The sequence below is a fragment of the Fopius arisanus genome, unplaced genomic scaffold, assembly GCF_000806365.1.
Source record: "Fopius arisanus strain USDA-PBARC FA_bdor unplaced genomic scaffold, ASM80636v1 scaffold00016, whole genome shotgun sequence".
NCBI lineage: Eukaryota > Metazoa > Arthropoda > Insecta > Hymenoptera > Braconidae > Fopius > Fopius arisanus.
The window spans coordinates 606,702-626,893 of record NW_011887755.1 but is presented as its reverse complement, the minus strand read 5'-3'; the positions used below and the strand labels follow the sequence as shown (position 1 = coordinate 626,893).

Genomic DNA, 20,192 nt, shown 5'->3' with positions numbered 1-20,192 from the left:
TAAGCCCCATCGGGTATACTTGTTTTACCCTCGGAGAATCGCTGCTGAGCTCGTTCCGACAAACAGTAACGAAAAAAAGTTCAAACAAGAAAAAATGAGAAAGTTGATGGTTCCGATACTGGAATTCGTGGCTTCCATTGCTGGAGAAACGAGGAAAAATTCAACCCAAGTATAATGATATTCGCTAGCATGATGAGAAGTTTCCCTTTAATCTGGCGGAACTGACCCTTCTGCTCTATTTTACTTCATCTAGCTGCAACCGGTTGCGCGTTTTCTCTCATCCCCTCGTGCTGTTTCACACACACTCCCTTCATCCCGAAGAATATCGAACCAGCCTATCACCTCCCTCTCACCCTTTTCCCTCATATCTCTGTACGGAATAATCCATCGTGTCTGGCAGTTTCGCGCAATTATTATTACGGCAATGAGACAGGGGTGGAGAGAGTTCCACATGAAGGCAGGAGGTACAACAAAAGCGTCACGAAATATCCTAGAATAATAGGATAGAACGACTCACATATTCCCATTGTATCCCTTCACGATAAATCCTGACATGATCCTTTTGTTTTTACATTAAAGTGCCACTTGTTGGGGTGGGAGTTACATTAATGCCAAACATACTTTGGGGCAAGGCCGAAAGTGTGGTAACGGACTTCCTCGCACTACCCTCATGACGACCACCGTCCTCAAGATTTAGTGGTTTTCGGAAATGCATTAGCGGTGGTATCCGTTCTGGAGCACTTCACCTTTATCCCCAGATAATGTGACGGAACAGCACCTCGTGCTGAATAGAAGGACGTCGTCTTTGATTGGATCTGGATGCTCCAGGATAGAACTTATACCACTCAAGAGATATCAACAAGATTCACCAGCATTTCTTCATGAAGTGAGGGAACTGCCATAAGAGAAAATCTAACATCTACCATTTTTCTTAATTGCCGATTTATCTCTAAAACTATCGACTTACCCAGGAAGCGGTAGACATGCTCCATTCAGCTGATTGAATGCACGATAAAAATCTCGTCTGATGGTTTTCCCTGAACCCCATAATTTTCAGGATGAAGGTACAGTTTAACAGATTGAAAAACTATTCTCGAGCGCCTTCTTCACCCGAGAAGGCTCAAAATTACAGAATTTTGACGTTGAAATTTATTGCCAGTCAAAACAGTCTTGGGCTGCCCCTTTTAATGTTAATAGTCTATCACAAGAGGATGGAAAAGCCGGATGTACCAGTTTCCCCTGAATTCGTAAAAATTTAAGGTATAACTTGCCAAATACGAGAAGCTTTTGAAAAGACGGTGAGAGGATCAATTTCCGGATTGAAAAACTCTCCAGAGCTCAGTGGCATTTGCAGAGATAAAAATGCAGAGAGTTTCCTCCCCCAGAGTTATCATTTCCCAAGTCAAATAACACCCTTTGACGTCCAGACATGCAATCTATGGCGTCTTCCCGCCCCCAACATTTCCATTAAACATTTGGCAGAGGAATCATCCAGATGTATTGCTCGATTTAATGCAATATCCATGAGCGGCAAAAGTCGTAACAACTTAATGAGAGGACATCAAATGAATCCCCCAGAGGCATCTGGCTTCATCTTCATCCTAACGCAAGTGGATTGCATTAGGTTTGCATCCAAGTGAACCATAAAGGCGATACGATCGAACAGATAATTAACGCCACTCACGTATTTAATGACTTTTATTCCATCTTTCAATTTATCTCAGAAAATAAAATATAAAAATACAATTTCATTCCGGATATTAATAATCTATTCTAATCTATTCCCCATAATAAATTCTTTTTACACTTAAAAAAAATTTTTATTTAAACATTTTTATTTGTCAGTGCAGGTATTTGGTGTGACGTCGGGATTCACTGTGTGAGGGGATGGGGGTGGTAACAGCCATGGAAACCTTCAAAAACGTCTTGAGGGTTTGGGTGGTACCACGGTCATGCCAGATGGCAGCGGCATTACGGCAACGTATGGCTTTCGTGGCTCGCCAGGTATGTCCCAACCCAAGTCAAATATTCCCACTCTCCTCACCTCGACGCGCTTCTCTCCGCGTTCGCGGGTTATATTGGATGTGTGGTACCCTCTCTCTCGAGAGTGGTGAAATTATTGGCAGCCACCGGGATAATTAGATTTATCGGCTTATGCGGTGACGGAGAATTGGCCGGCTTCAGTATAATTCGAGTGGTTTGGCTCGCGACGGTTCATGTTGGGTGTCGCGAAATCGCTTAACTTTCCCAATGGTATCACGTGTCACACACCGATTTCTGAGTGATCCGATATGCAATCGTCCTCTGGTGGAAATATATAGGAATTCCACCGATTTCGGCCCCACAAACAAAAAATTGTTATAGAATTTTTAATTATTTACCGAGTGCATGATTCAACAATTGGAAATTCGCGGAAAAGACTGCCCCACTTTGAGATTTATAAATTTCCATCAATATCATTCGCGGTAACTTTTTCCGATGGATAACGGTGGAGTGATCGTGATGAGATAGCGAGCAACATTAAATTCAAGACTTTCTATTAACGACTGTTCGTTCTTTGTTTCGAAAGCATCTGGAGGTAAAAGCTGAGCGAAATTCATTTATGATATTCGAAACTTTTCCCATTGATAGCTACAATGCGAGTCGATTTCAAATCGAACGCGGAGAATAAGCGGAAGATGAAATCCGATATCGGCATTGAAGTAAAATTTCATTTCATAACCGTCAAGGAGTCGTAAGGGAGAGAATATAAGAGATTTAATTGATGCATGTCGGATGAGAACCGGAGAATCCAATCCTGAAGCACTCTAATGCATCCCCGAGAGAACACTAATCATCGATCTAGTATCAATAAAATTAATTACACTGACAAAGAGAAACGACAGTTGATAAATTTCCAAAAAATTTTGAAACGGTAAATAATATCATTACAATTTCATTGCCTCACCTAAACAAAATAAATTAATTGAAATTTTCTTCTGTACTACAAGTTCCACGATACTGACAGGAATTTTTAACCAATGAGTGGATAAAAATGAGAACGTAAACGCCGAAAATTTCAACCAACTCCAATTAACGCAACGCTAATGATTGCTGATCGTAGCAAAATCCGCAGATTTGCTCGACAGCATTGAGACGACAGCCCCAGGGCGCTTTTATCCTTCAGTGATATTGGATTTGAGAGAATAGAATCTCTGGTAATGCTTTTGAAAAGTACTTTTAACTCTTGAAAGCGATTCAGCGGACGGTGGAAAGGATAAAGCAGTGAAAGTTGTGGGGGGAGGGGGGGTGGGGTGAACAAGTAGGGCGTAATGAGCAGCCAAAGAGAAAGTAAAGTCTCTGTAACACCAACCACTCCCTTGAGTGTACTTGCACATGTGCAAAACCACAACTCCAAAAATTCAAGTACGCCGGTACGAAAAAGTAGTACAACTAAAAGCTTAATGAAACTTTATCATTTTTTATTGTTCTTCGTTCATTTTGTAATTTTTCATCGTCTCCAAAGAGAAGTTACAGCAGTTATTTATCTTGAAAGGTATTACCCAAGATTATCCATGAGATATTGCTCACTGGTCTGATGCACAACTGAGGTAGAAATTTCATTATTGACAGGAGCTAGAATAGAAATCGTTGGTTATCTATATCACTAGATAATCCCTATTTGCCATTGCCGATCGATACACGATATTTTCTAGGAGTTCTGGGGATAAATTACAAACTCTTGACACAAATATTCCATCCAGTGTTTAATGCTGTTATTGTCATGAACAATTACGTTGATCCGAGTTTCCTGGGAGTGCGACCAACGATGACAGAATGTTACCAGGGAATTAGGGAGATTTGCATCTCCATATTTAATGAACACATTCATTTAATTATTTAAGGTGCTCCAAGGTTATTCCAGAGTCTCTTTCACAGGTACTGGGATAAACTAGCCCTTAGTGATGTCAACTACCGGAAAATTTGAGCGTCAAGTACTCGGTGATTAATGAGAGAACAATAGTTTACTGACGAATCGACAGAGAATATTTTGCAGAAATTATCGTGTGAGAAATACTTCTAGAACCTTACGCTTCTGGTATTCCTGAAGACACAGTAGATTCAGTAATTTCTACCAATAGCGAAAAAGTTAGAAATTGATTGTGCATGAAGTGACGGATATTGAAAGACGCTGGGAACAATCCTCATTACACGAACACCGAGTATCGAATGGAGTATTAAATTTCCCGAGCGAATGTCGCCGATATTTCTCGTGATCATGAGACTCTTGTTTCTCAAGGTATCTCGACATCTGATTTATACGGTTGTAGAGGAGAATCGAGTATCCCTCTGAGAAGACATTCCCAGGGGTGTTACTGGTGGTAGAACGCATGTGCACGTCGGCCACGGATAATCGAATAGCGTCTACGTTATAGAATGTTAACGTCATTTGAGAGACCGAGGAATATAGATGCCTGAGTACATACCAAACGATATAACGATATCATGTGTGTAGAGTAGAGTTGGCAACGAGGATAAAATGTACGAGTGCAAGCTCGAATCTAATCTCAGCAAAGTGCATCCGCATCGTCCATGATAACACTCGTTCATTGCACCTGGGTCTCAATTTTTTTTTCCCCCCGTTTTCTTTCTACTGTGACAATGCCCTATACCACCTGAATGGGCCCTTGGCACAATCGTGTGTACTCTCATTTTGCTTGTCTTTTAGTCAACCCCTTTCATCAACTATCTATTATCCCTCTCCACTGGCTCAACTCACTTCCCGTTTGTTACTTGTAATGGTGTAACCCTCTTGACTCACAACACATGAGTGCTCTTTCATCTCCTTTGCTCTTTCGTTTCGCTGCCCTCTGATAAATGGCTATTTTTTAACGCCATTCCTCTGCCACCTCCTCATACGAGACTCTTGTTCGATGCTTTCATTGAGATCAGCTCTCCTCACTTCACACTTCTCGAGCTCATCAATAGCTTTATTCCTAATGATTCAAATTTTTTATCGTCAGTATTCTTGTTGAGTTTCGATGATGGAGGACAGTTTAAACGAGTATTCACTATCGTAGTGCATAAATTAAATGTTTTGTTTAGAGGGATCTCAAAGTATTGTGGAAAAAATCGTAGGGCCGTTCTACGAAAATTATAATTCGATCACTCGATTGACTGAACCGTCAAATATATATTTTCTCAGTGTATGCCATGACGATAAAATCTCAAATATATCCACCCAAGTCAGCTCTTTACCGCAAAAGTAGCTTGACCAATCCAATAAACACTGTCCCCATAAAGTCAATTTACCATCTACATTCTCACGGAAAACAAGTCTATTTTATCTGCAATTTTGCGTCGTAAATTTGGGGGTAATAATTATCAATGGGTACGTAATTGCTATCGTTATCATTCCTATTCTTGAATCTCTCGGATCTCAAATTTTCCGTTCACTGATAAGCGTAGAGAAAAATTAACGAAAAATTACAGGAATTCTGGACGAAGCAGAAATTTTACGGCGATCTCTCGCAATTTTTACGTCCGAAAATTCAGGTGTGGTAATTTTCCATGATTTTTCATGTCATAATATTTTATAACTGCAGTTAATAAAATAACTTTTCAACCGATTGTATTTACACAATCGCCAGAAAATTCCGTAAGGACCTAGTGTCGAAATATACTATTACGTAACGGTTTAAGCGCCATCACACATACTGGGGTGATATGGACACGTGAGGTAACAACCATTAAAAATTATTTCATATTTCCAGTATTCTCTCACAGGTGTCCGTATCTTTATGGACTAGTTTCGATGGATTAATTTCGCTACTGTCATGGATTTGACGTAGAACGAGAGTGCGGGGTGAGATAAAGTTTATCCCGTCGTCACCCGATGATACATCCACCTTTTCCCCCCAGGGCATCCCTTCCACATGGTTCCCCTCGCGGTCGTCCCCCCACCCTCCCGCGTATTCACGGATCAAAGGATCAGATATACCTTTATCTCGTAGAATCTTACTATTCCACTGACTGACACTATGAATTTTACGCTCGTATATCATAAATGCCATTTTTTTACGTCAAGTGGAAATATCCAATACTGTTACGACCTGGAACTAGATTTTTTTAATTTTATAAAATTTGGAAAACAACTCGAAAACTATGGAAGATGGAAAATTATCGGACAGATTTGGCCTAGGAGAGGCGAAAGAGGCGGTAAGGGCGAATTTTTGAAAATTGGAAAGAATCACCGAAAATCAGGGACTAGGACGACGGAGAGTGAAAAACGGAAAACTCCGACGATTGGGTATCAATCAATCCGTCGTCGCTTCACATGATCGACGGATGAGGTATCTCGTTACATCGGAGTGCCATTTTCGGTAGACATAAGATACCTTTTTCGACAGTTCTCCGTGTATCACCTGATATACTCCTGATAACTCCTGCCGTCGACAGTGTCAATATTGTGATTTTGGTATGAGTAAAGTACCACAAATCATCTCGTTGGCAGGGATTTAGTGGGGAGGAGGTGGAAAATATACCGATCGCTGGCACACGCGGCTCCCAGCCATTCGAAACCTGTTGCTGTTGTTGCTTGGTACAATAGTGAGACAGTGAGAGGATCAAAAGGTGGAACGGGAGGCAGAGGTTACCAAAGCCATTCTGGACCCTCCAACGTATCCAGTATGAGCGTCTAGATCCAGAATGTACCCGATAAACATCGGCCCCATTTCTCCCAGGGCTGATTACGTTTCAACTACTACCCCACCAACACCAACAAAACATCCTATACGAAGTGTAACCAATGTGACAGCATCGGGTACATAGGGATCGATACTTTATCGCAACAGCTCCAGATTGAATTTCACTCCGGACCACGAGCCGCTTGTGTTCCCTGGGTTGAAACAAGTCAGCCTCGACAAAGACAAAATGGTTGACAACCACGACTTTTACCTCGTTGTTCTGCTGTTTTATAGTGGTGGCAATGTAAAAGTGTGGAAGTAATGCCCGGTTTACCCGCCACGATGAAGATAAATTGGGAGGAAACGAAATCGATTTGAGAGCTTCTGTTGACTTGGGCATTCTTTTGGAAGAATTCGTGAGTTTTTATGTTTGATAAGGTAATGCTGGGGGTCACTGTGGCTTTGACGGTTATGGGAATTGAGGGTTCCATTTGCAGTGGGTTTATCATCCCTGATAAAAAATTGATGTTGAAGTAATTTATTATTTATTATTATTATTAATAATTATTATTATTATCTGTGTAATGTCTAATTTATTATCGCGGCGGGCCTACTTCTGGGATTAACCTGAGGATGGGAAAAAATCATTAAAATTTTATTTTAAAAGTCTCACAATTTTCTTTTTATTTTCTCTTTAGCGCCTACATAACGCGATAAAATTAATCCCCGTAGTATTAGGTAAGGATCGGCATCGCTGGCTATTTGAATCGAAATGGGAGTTTGGAGAGATTTTCCTCGGATGAAGTTTACCGGTGGAAATAAAAGGAGCGTTCGAATATCTGAATAACTATCAAGCCTTATCTCTGGAATCGGTGGATCATCCGATGAATTTTTGATTGCACACAGCACGTCAGGTACACATAAATGCTTTATGATAATTCAAAAAAGCTTCAACGGAAACGGTGGATCCTTAATTAAGACCACATTTTTCAGGAATTTGCGAATACACTGTAATTTGCCTTGCCATGAAATTATGGTGTGCAGAGTCCACCCATTTTACGAATGCTAAATTATTGTTTGTACTTCCATAATTTTCTCGATTATTATTACGGAACGAGTGCTCTAAAAATACCACGCATAGCACACCCAATAAAAAAAATAATTTATTTGAATATAAATTTTTTCTCATTATTAATAAATGTTTAGGTGACCTGAATAAATCCGCAATTGATATCAACTGAACAATCCTCTCGTTCTTTCTAATAAAGTGATTGTTTTGTGAATTAATGATTGATGATCTTATACGGAGCTGAACTCTCTCTGTTTCATTGGAGGAAATAATCAAGTGAGGGAAGCTATTCGTTTATTCGGTTATTTTATCGAGTTTTGCTGGGGAACAATAATCTTTCTCCCGAGGGAATCTATTCTTTCCCCCTCTTGGCCATGCCAACGCAATTACGGCTCTGATTACAGTTGTTTTGATCTGCCCTTAATTGCTCCAAGATGCTTTTGTTGAATAATTCAAGGTGATGCAGAGATACCATTGATATAAATAGGGGAGGTTCTTCACGTGGAGAAACGCTCTGAGCAATTAATAATGTTGATGATGACTTGAGATCCATTGAATCTAATCTACGAGACGCATCAATAAAAGAATTTTTTTTTATTGAAAGAGACAGGTCAAAGAGAAAAATCCTAGAAGCTTCACCACGAAGTACTTAACACGCGGTGAAATCCACACGTTCAATTAATTCACACCCGTACAGCAGTGAAATTTCTGGGAAACTGTCAGGATAAACCTACACCATTGGATCCACCTGTCCCCACCGAGATATCCAGAAAAAATTCACAACTCACAACACCTGGTGCATTTCCACGCCATCACTATGATGGCTTGTGACATTTTCTCATATCCCTCTCAACCCTCGTAATTTTTTAATTTTCCTTCCAGTCGGTCTGACCAGAATTCGAGGGGATTTTTCCCGGAAGTTAAGCACCGGACATTACCTCACAAATTTCACAGCATTGTCCTTCAACATTGTTAATAGTCACACACAGGGAATCCATCTAGCCATTGAAAACAAGTTGAACTTTGAAACTCGAGTTTACCGTGTCTCAAAATAAATTATCATTGTTTTTGCACTTGAATAAAAGACAATTAATCTCAATGTTTGAAATGTCCGCCATTATATTCATGGTATTCTTTCCACGGGCAATAATGAAGACAAGTTCACGGGAAAATAATGTCGCAGATAACTAATTTATTCTCAATTACCCAAGCAGTAATATCCTTTGAGGAAAATGACTTGAACCTCCTGAATGGAGCAACAATCAAGCGCAGAATGATGTCCACAGCAAATAAGATCCGTAACTACTGCAAATTCCAAAGCGATCAAGCCCGTCTCTCGGTATTTGCTTCATAGAGTCACCGATAAATATAACAGCTGTGAGCCAAGACTCGGTCCATTGTTAATAGTAGCCTTAATTGGCTCTGGATAAGCTCTTAGCCAATGATCGGGCTTGTGTCCCCGAGGTATAAACCTACGGACTAAGTCATCCGACGTCTCTACCCCATTCAAAGATATACTAGCATTTCCCTTTGTTCCATTCCAACGTGCAGATCCATCCACTATCAGAGTCTGTTTAAATACATCGATAGTAACCTCGAAATGTCAGTTACTGCCAATCGGAAAATTCCCCAGCCCTTGGTGGGACTTTGTCCTCATCTTTGTCCACAATCATGAAGATCCCCATTCTTCACTCGGAAAACGATTTTTTTTGGTGTCGGAAGACATTCTACTCGGTTTTCATCGCAATTTTCTTTGACGCGCCACCAACTCTTCTCTCATTGCCCCCAGCCGCGACCAAGTTTAACTTGTTCGTAGTAAAAAGAATTCTTCCTTTCTCAGACTATCTCATTCAAACGTTCTTAATGTAAAATCTCATCAAGTTCCATGTCAGTACTCACCAGTTTTAGCCACGCGTTCGTTGTCAGGATCTGATTCTTCTCGTCCTAAAATCAAAGAATACGGAGTTATGAATTTGCAATAAATAATCAATACCCACGAGAAAATATTGAATTTTAAATATATTTTCAATAACAGAAATAATTTTTTCTGGAAGGAACAAATCACATGAAAAATTCGGAAATGTGGAAAATGATATGTGAAATTTTCAAAGAATAAAGACGGAAAATGGAAAGAAGGAGCTGCAGATTCGTACAGAAAATACAAAGAGAAGATACACGGAGACCTCTGAAGATGTACACACCGGCCAAAAGCACACCCAACCCTATTACTCGGTAAGAAAATGAGACTGTATAGTAAAAATGTGAAATTTCCATTTCAAAAGAAAACAGATGCTGTGCATTTTGTACGCCTTCTACTTGTGAGCTTCTAGTACCCTGTCCTCGAGTTTTCCTCTAATCTTTTTCTTTTTCTTCCAGTCTTTCTTTGCTCGACTTACTCACCCCAACTCTCACCCCTCCAGCCTCTTAGCATCTCCAAGAATTTCGATTTATAGAAACACCGGTGCTATGGGCACTATACTAAGAATTTCATTCTTCTCCGTCAATACTTTATTCCTTAACGTAATCCCCAGTTGTGTTTTTCATTTCTCCGTTTCTCCCTTGACTCTCCACCCCATTGTCCCACAATTTGACCTACATTATTTGAAAAGTTTGCGATGGTGATCCGTCGAAAATATTATATTATAATTGAGTAATAATGGGAGCAATAAAAAGTGATCGGGGAAAAGGTGAAAGAAGGGGTATAATTAGCATTCCAACTTTAAAGATTGTATTGGAAGGGAGGACTAGGGGTTGATTAGGTTTCCTGTCCAAATCCCCTTGCATAATCCGTGTCGAACTCGTACTAATCGGTATCCTCACATCCTCCTGTGTTGCATCGGCCACCGTCTGATCAATCTTATTCACGATCGAACTTGGTTTCAACCAAAAGTACTTTCTCGGGGATTTCTTCAAAAGTTATCGGTAGTCAGCCAACTGTCCAAATCAATATTTTACATCGCACTGATGAACGACGGCGGTAAGTCAGGACTAACAAACTAGAACTTAGAGGGAAATTTCAGGAACGATGATTGAGTAGTGGTAAGAATTTGCGGAGGAATTAATGTTCTGGGAAATTACTTAAGGGGAGAAACTTCTGGCAAGAATCATTAAAATATTTCACGAAAATCCCGAAGATTGTTCCTACCGCGCATCTTAGGCACGGAGAGAAACATTCAATAAAAATAACGGATGTCTTTCATTCTGGAGTAATACATGGTTAAAATTTCTGGAAAAAATTACGTCACGACGTAAATCTTCGTAATTATTCCAGCAATGCATAAGTGACCTTGAGTTCCGTAATTATTATTGAAGATTTCTCGAGACCTGTAAATTTGGTTTGGAAAACTCTGGTAACCGGTCAGTAAATTACAACCACGAGTCCAAATCCAGTGAGTGCGGACCTAAGAAATTCCATATTCAACGAAAAGCCAAATATTAGGAAATCGTTGGAGGGAACTCTGTACCTAATATTTCATGAGAGAGTTAATCTAGCATGTAACATTGATAAACAAATCTTTGAAACTCACCACATCAATAATTTGTTGCAACGTTATACCAAACTTCACCTCGAGCGGTTCACTCTCGTTGGCCACCGGTCGCTCCAGGGTGTTGTACTTGGCCAGGAGATTGTTGAGAAGTGCCCTCTCATGAGCTCCGCAATTGCTTTCTGCAAAGAACATAAGACAACACGATCAATACATTATCCCGACTGATATTCCAACCGATGGTCGAATTTCCCAAATCAATATTTAATTAACCGGACGTGTAGTCTGACCTCTGATAGTCTCATACTGAGGTCCACCATCTCAAAATATATTTCAGAACTTTACATGAAGCTGTAAATTCTTAATCTGAAGACTTTCACTACTTGAATCTCTACGATCACTCACACCGAGTAATGAACATAAAAGTGTAAAACCTTGAAGTTAACAACTTCCTCGTTAACCCTGAAATTTCTTACAAAGTTAAAAAATTCATATGATTTTGCACCCTATTATTTACTGGAATATATGGTGGACCCGCCAGTTTAATGTATCGTCAAACCAAATTGCAGCTCAGGTACGTGCTGTGAAACCGACTTCAAGCCATAACCGCATGGTACTGGATGCAGAATGCAACAGGATTGTATTGGAGAACATAATCGTCATGGTTGCACATTGCCATCGTCCTACATCCTACCCTCAAAGTTTCCACTGCAGCCTCATGTTCCCAGAAAATCTATTCATTACCCGATATTTTCATCATTCCCTGAATATTGTAATCAAGGCTAGTACAATATCGCGTCGTAATATCGATTCGCAGATGGGACGAACATGTGCAATTACTCGTAACAAAACACCGGTATCCTACGGTATACGATCAAACTTTATAGCATTCTCCGATGGTATAAGCCATGGCCGATGGTGCGACACTAGTCGCACTTTGAATTTATTCATAGTCGATAATTATGAGGTACAATATACCTTCCATTACACTATCCCCACTTAACTCGTTCCAGAAACTCGTTATTCGCCCAACTGTGCAGTCTTCTCGTCGGATTTTTTCTTTCCAGAAAGAAGGGACTACGAGGACCTTGGGGTTGGCAAAAAATCAATAAGTCTTGCAGACCACAACTGGATAAAAATTGCCACGAGGAATTGATTGATACGCGGTCAAAGGGAATCGCGCTCTTTATCTTTATCCATTTTGGTCGAGTTTCGGGTTTTTTTTTTTTCATTCTGATGAATCAAGCGGTTCAGTAGATGAAGCACCGAATATTCATTGCTCCACTAGTTTGTTTTGTGAATGAAAGATGAGAGAACCGCGAAAGAGGATATTGAGAATTGAATTTTTCCTAGATATTCTTATTTTAGAAAGCACTAATTATCTTGATAGCGAAAATATTTCTTAACATTCGTTCATATCATTGAAAGTATCACGTTGTGATTGAGAAAAAGAATTTTTTTAAATCGATGAATCTTAAAAGATTTAAAAATATTATGTTTGTGGATAAAATTTCAGTTTCAGTTTAGTCTATCACTGATATGAAGAATAGAAGTCACGATATTCACTGGTGAATGAGGCATTCGAAGGATCGTACAGGAAGCGGTGAAGCAGCTGTAAATTCCCCACTCAATGGCCAAAGAATAATAGCCAATACATATCGACCTCCAATGGGGGCCATAAAGACCCACATCCCTAAATTTAGGCCAATGGCGCCTCGATTCGCTCTCGCATGTCGAGAGCAATAAAATCTCTATTCCCAGCATTCCACCCACGAATTGGCCTATTGCAAAGTCTTTATAATCAAAAATTCGATGTTTCGGATTGGAAAATTATTTCCAATTCTTATGCCTCCATGAATTTTTTACTCTACAATAAATCTATTTAATTTGTCCAACTCCAATGATTGAGGTGTAATTAAAAAACTAATTTGCCAACTATGCCTGAAATTTAAATTTAACAGCTTAACGAGAATCATTCACTCGTGATCGTTCATTTCCTTCGCTCGTCCAACTAGGAAGTCCTCCAACCTGACAATTAAAATAACATATGGCTGAGTACTCTGAGGGCAAATGTACGAACAAGAGCTCTTCCTAACGGTCATAAAAAAGAACACTGTGTAGAGAAAACAAATTCGTGTTCAAGATGGAAAATCGTTTTTTCCTCTGTGAACCAAGTGTTTTCACAGTTTTCGAAGGAAACTCAAATAAAGTCACGAATTTTCCTGATTGAACCGATTATATTTGAAATGATTGAAGTGAAATAATTCCTGAATTTTCCTTCCCCCTTGAAGTTTCCACCGTTCATCGAAGTCCCAATTCCACTTATTCGTTTCCCACACAATGAATTTAATAAATTCCTGCAAAATTTTCACTCAACCAACAACCAAAATTGTCAGAAACAATTGATTTTTCTGTTCAAACAAGGAATCCAAAGGATTTTCTCTGAAAAAAAAAATCACGGTGCGAGATAGTGGCGCACGTGCGCACAGAGTGGCGCAGGTACCAGAAGGATCTTTGCGCAGCGGAAAATGTGTAACGAGAAAAGTGTGAGGTGCGGAGAAATGCAAAAATGACGTGAACTTAGTGGAGTATCCTAGGGAGATGGTGGACAACTGGAATAAATGAATGCGTGAAGGCTGAATGAAGAACAAAGGGAGAGAGCATTTGGTGTTGGTGGTGTGAGCTCTTTTCCTTCTTGAAAATTCTCGGAGACACTGCATTATAATGGTTTATGCAGTTCTGGAACGTGAAAAAGAACACAGAGAGAGGAAAAACCCCACAGTCCAGGTGGCCAGCATAGTTTAGCAAAAACTCGGGTGCTGCATTGATCCGGAAAGAATATTGTGAGAGCTTTTCGTTCGCCTACTATGCAACTTTGACGAGCTCGTGTAAACGATTCCCCCATGACTCTACATCTCAGGGTGACAGACCGAAACTCTTCGGCAATTTACCCCCTTCGACATTGGGGAATCGCCCAAATAAATAAAAATTAACGAAAAAAATAACGAAATTATTATGACTCGCGTCAGAAAAGAATTTAAAAAATAGTAATATAATAAAACGAAATAAATTTTTACTGGGTCAATTAAATATTCGTTTGGGTAAAATGGATGATCTTTTTGGAAAATGTAGGAAAGACTTCAGTCATGGACATGGATGGGGATGGGGAATTGATTAACTAATTAATCATAAGATGGAGAAGCGGATGAATGATTTGTCCATGAGTCATCAGCTGATTCAACTAATACACCTGTTTACTCGCATGTTTTAATGAGTTAACTTTTCGGGGATGTGGGAAAATCAGAGGGGGTGCGTGCTTAATTGCTGCTCTGCGGTGAATGGGGTTATGTACTCAGTGGAGCTCTACGGTTTTGGGGTGTATTCATAGAATTCACAGCTACCAAGTGACTCTGCTGATGGGTGAGTTCAAAATGCCGCACAATATATCCCGTCAAAGAAGTTAAATTAGATTTTGAAAACGTGATCTTCGGGGCAGATGAGGAAAACGAATTCGACAGATGGATGATCATGAAAATGCGTGAGTCTCCTGTTGAGGATTTTATTCTTCATTTTATGCGGGATATTGGATTAAATTCTCAGTGATTTTCAGAGACAGTCTTGGCTAAAGGAGAAATATCCGCCGAGTGGAGAATTTTTCTACTTTTTCTTCACCTTTTCTGCGACGGTCTCGTCCCGTTTGGCATTTTTTTAACTGACTGTAGGATGATGGAAATTTTATTCGCTATAGCTTTTCTTATCTTCAAATGAATAGATCTCCTATTCCGATAATGAAATCCAGAGTAACAACGCCGGAAAACATTCTCTTTCGAACAGCATAAAATAATCCACTCGATGGCACTTGAGATCCAAGAATATTATAAAAATATTATAAAAATATTTCAATATCTCCGGTCATCATCGACAGATTTTTTCCTATCGATTAAAGAAGTCCGAGTCCAATATTTAAAAGAGTATTTATTACCCCATCCAATTCCAATCTTTTCATTTCCAAATTTATGACAAAAACATTTTTCTATTCTCACATTAAACGACGTTTTGAGAAAGTCTCATATAGCGTTTGTTCTATCTAATTCAGATAATTATACCACGACATGAATTCACACAACATAATGGTTCCAACGTACATGTGGAATTTTTACAATTTTTTTTTTGTGTGTGCGCAAGATAATTATCTCCATTTGTTTGGCAACATCATTTCACGTTGGAGTGTTTGAAAGAATTTCGTTGTATAACTTGACTAAACAGCTCGGCAAAATTAATGCCCCGTAGTCTGTCCCCCAGTGCCAACCGCTCCTCAATGAATGGAAAGAAGAGTGAAAAAGGTAGGTAGAGAAAAAATGAATGAAAAAAATATCAGTGCCGCGATAGCACGAGTATCACCTCAGTTGCTCAACCGGTGGTATCTTTCACCAGGCGCCTGCACAAACAGCCTCCCGGCAACCTAGGCGATGTCACTGGGAATTGCAGCCAACACTCAACCAACCATTCCCTCATCCGCCCTCAACATCGCTCTTCATTCCTCCGAATAAAACTTGGCTAGAAATTGTAACGTTGAGAGTTAAAGTCTGATGAAAAAAAATAAAAACCTAACAAACCTCGAAGGCATCCAGCAATTCTCCGGTATCCAAGAGTGAAAACATCCCTCTTACGAAGAGAAATACTCAGTGGAAACGACAGAATTGAAAATTCCCTTATTGATTACACCGTTACAAAAAATTACTCTTGGAATTTCAGGTTACAGCGCTTGAACACTTCAAAAATATTCAAAATTTCAGCAATCGACTCATTCTCAGAAATAAGGAGAAATTTTGTAGACTCTTGCTATTAATTGTCAAGACAGTGGCACTGAATGCGATTTAGAGGTTTAAATGTCATGAAATTTCAGATTTTAATTTATTCCAATTTACAATCCAAAATTACGATTTGATATCCAAAAACATTGGATTTCTATTTAATTTGGAAATTACCCTTTTTTTATTTAAATCGCATTCAGTGTCACTGTCAATCAAATTCGAAAATTTATTTACCCGGATTTTCAATCTGTTCGAAATATTCATTGTATTTGATCTTATCTGAATATTTAACAGATTCAAGTGAAATCCGATAATTTTTCAGATGAAAATGAGGAATTCATAAGATTTGCAATTACGTATCCTACAATTTTCATTAAAATAAATTTTCCTGGGCATTCCTCCCCATTTCTTCTCCATCCTTCTCCTCCATCTCCTCCATTGACTGTAACGCGAAATGGAAAACTCAGTACTAACTAGCTTTTTCCTACAGATAAGAAGAAGTACGACGAGTAAAACTCTGCTGATCGCCAAGTTGGCTGATAATACTGAAAAGGAAAAGAACGTTAGAAGATTTTCTGCTCGGCAGTTTTCGGGATTACTTAGCCTATACCGGAGTTTGTTGGTGAAAAAAAAAACTGAAGGAAAAGAGGACGAGGCAGATTGCCGTCGCTGAATGCAACCGGCCGTGAATACTCGGCAACTGGAATAAGCACTTCATACCAACGAGGTTCCACGTTGTGGCAGAAGCGTCGACGGAAAACGCAAAAGGAACGTAAATAAGCCCCTGCACGAGCCGTGAAACCGGTGAACATTCCACGAAAAAAAATAATAAATGAAGAGAGAGAAAGAATATACTCTAGACCAAAATATGTAACCATGGAAAGAAATTAGGAGTATTCTCTGCGAATCTTGTGTACAGGGTAAATATTGCATTATACTTTTGAAAATATAAAAGTTTTTTTTCTAATTCTTCTTTCTAATGTTGCAGCATAAACCGGAAGGACATATTTTTTTACAGAGTAATTCTAGTTCAGAAGGGGAAATATCATTTCAATGTCTATGATGTTCACAGTTCTCCTGTCTTAGTCCGTTGAATATATATTTTATTTTTTTTTCCTTTCCCTCATTTTAACACGAATTGGTGTTCTGAGCTCTGAACCAATCACGAACCCTGCGACACTGGGATTTACTTTGAGATGTCTTTGCCTATTTGCTAATTAACTTTACAACAGACAAAGGCGGGGCTTCTTGGAAGAGGGCCGACCGAGTGAAAAGAATGGCAGAACTTTGATTCCGTTCGTGTTCCACATGAGTTTCCGATTCCACTCAGTGAACTATCGATTCGGTGAACAGAGGGAAGGAAAACAAAGGGGTGGACGAGGAGAAAGTGGCGAATAAAAACCACCGACGGAGGGAAAAACTTGTTGAGTTTACAACGCTGGCACAGTTTCGTCGGTTGGATCTTTTCGATAATTAGAGGAAACACTATGTACCGTGGAAACCGTTTGTTTTAAACAGGTTTTCCTGCGAAAACTCTTCACGGTCTGACAAGCTCATGAAAAATGGCAAATTGATTTTTTAAATATTTGAAGAGATTTATTTTTATAGAGGTAAATTTTAAATCATAAGCGCATCAAGATTAAATTATCAACGAATTATTCATGTTCGGGATATCAATTGTGATATCCCGATTAAATTCGCTTATTTTACTATATGCACATTCCATTCAATCGGTCCGAGAAATTTTATTTTGACGCAATGACAGGCGAATGCCGGCAAGTGTTTCAGGACATATCAGCTGGAAGAGAGATCGACTTTTCCTTGTCCTCGAGACGAGATGCAATAACTATTGTTTGCAAGTCCTCTCTGGAAACACCGGATGAGAGGGGAAATCGTGATAGGAAAATAACGAGAGGATGGTGGGGTAGAAAGGGGGAGAAATGGGGAGTGGACGAGCTCGGAATTCAGTAGACAGGGGATTGCACCCGATGAAATGTTTAAAGCTAAAACGGTCTCTCCATATTCCCCTATTTTCTACCCACGTATTACTGATCTCCTGGATGCTCCCCCTGCCCTTCGACTTTCGATGCCGCAGCGGAAGTTCTTCACCAGCTTTAATCTCGGAAATATTCAAAAATATGAATCATGACGGGAATTAAATCCCTACGATCTAATCTATTCCATTGTCCTCCTGTCCTACCCATGAAATTCCCAATATTGATTCCCACACACTCAATATTTTTCTTGTAGACGCAGTACTACGATAATCATAAGAATTGTGTGTTCAGTCGAGGAATAGAGGGAAAATAAAAATAGGTCAGACTGGAATTAAAATGAAAAGTTCGATACCGTTCTTTTTTTTTATTTTTATCTAGGAAAACTCAGTGTTTTCCTTCCACTATTACTGCGCAACCGGCAATCCGGGGATAATAAGCGCTAGAAGCGATGGAAAATAATAACTTGTTGGAAATAAAGAGGAGGAGAAAAATGGGGATCATCGGGTATCAAAGTGCACAGAGAAATTCTAACGAAAATGCTCACGCCCGGATGAATTTTGTTGAAAAATGTGGACTCGGGTCTGATAATCTTGGAGCGTATGTATTGGCTGTTATTCATTTTTTCAAAGAGAAAGTTGCCGCCATTTTCTGCGCATTGAGAATTAAAAATATTCAATAACAAAGGTAAAGTTAATTCTCCAACGGATTTCTCTCCGTGTAATTACATTGAAATTTCAGATAATTTTCATTGTTCATTTTACTAATAATGATATGTGACATAATAAATATTATATACTGCATTTTCGGTGGGTAAATAATTCAGGACATATATATATACATCTATATATATTATATATATTGAATCGAGCTCAAAATAATTTTCCGTAAAGTCCAAGAATTTTTTAAGCAGTTGAAATTTTTCTTGAAATTTCATTCAACTCAAAATTCCTCGAATAATTCGATGACAACATAATCGAGTATCGATTTCCCGAGAATTACCAATACCCCAGAACTCCAGAAAATTCTATTTTTTTTTTTATTCGTCCATTGACATATTCCAGGGGGAGCGAGAAATAGGGCCGGCTGTTGTGTTTCCAAGGGAGGACAAATTCTTCGATTTATGGGCATTCTGCCAGACATTCGATTCACGTACGAGATAGTGAATCCGGAAGTGGATCAATTTTCATGGGAATATACGTAAGGAATTTGTGGGAAGTGGTGAGGACCAGAGGAGATAGAAAGGATGAGTGAAATTGTACGGTATTTCAGTGGAGGATGAGGAAAAGTGAATAGAGATGAGGAAAAAATCGGTTGCTGAAGGGCATGTGGGCAGCCGAATGCAAATTGATGAATGGTTGGAATGTATGAGAGGTAGGAAAATGTCCTGATGGTAAAAGCAGGTGGCAGAGGGTGGATCCTGGTATTGAAGGTCTACAGCAGGAGCCACAAACCTGACGTGATGAGGTGCTAACTGGAGGTTGGGTGAAGTACTGTCGTTGACTCATGCACTCCAACGGTCATGTACCACCATTACATCGAATGACGCGAATGTCGGGTGTTAAATGGATGGACGTATAAGCATTTATCGAAGGGCCTGATCCTGGAGAAATGGGAGATGCCTCAAGGGGTGGACTAGGAGGAGGATGAGAAGGCGGAGAGAGAGGAGAGATGGTTGAACGCTGGAAGGAGCGACTGGATGGAAATGTGGACTGCAGAGATATGCCAGAATATTCAGGTACCGTGGATGAATAATGGGGATGTGGGAGGATCAACAATGCCGATCCTCGAGCATTGCCGAGCGTCATCGATCGGATCAATCACTTCCCCGGATAATTCAAAGTCCAGTGGACCAACCGGCATTAATAGTTCGCTGGAGGAGTCCTCCGTTTCCGGGTGTTGGTTGGTTGACGGAGGACTCCACTCAAGGACTCACAGTACATAAAGATATATAAAGATATATATACTGAATAAAAATTGAAATGTACCGGTTGCTAAATGCCAAAATCGAGATCGTAAGTCTCAGAATAAATATTGACGGTTCAGGCTGTAAAAAATCTCAACATCATTCCATTTTTCAATCAGTAATTTCTCGATATCATTTCATTTCCCTAGGCGATCGATAACCTGAGACCTCCATCACTTCCCTGATGGTGGAATTCAAT

General features: G+C 39.6%; 1 protein-coding gene across 1 annotated transcript in view; it reads right to left on the bottom strand.

Moving 5' to 3' along the window:
- Positions 1–18,304, bottom strand: part of nAChRalpha6 (nicotinic acetylcholine receptor alpha6) — an 88,217-nt gene extending 69,913 nt beyond the window's left edge. Inside the window, exons 1-3 of the mRNA XM_011300109.1 lie at positions 18,286–18,304; positions 11,262–11,401; positions 9,634–9,678 (exon numbers count right to left, since the gene is read on the bottom strand). Coding sequence (XP_011298411.1) covers positions 9,634–9,678; positions 11,262–11,401; positions 18,286–18,304 — 204 coding nt within the window. The remainder of the gene's footprint in view (positions 1–9,633; positions 9,679–11,261; positions 11,402–18,285) is intronic.
- Between the last annotated feature and the right edge of the window lie 1,888 nt (positions 18,305–20,192).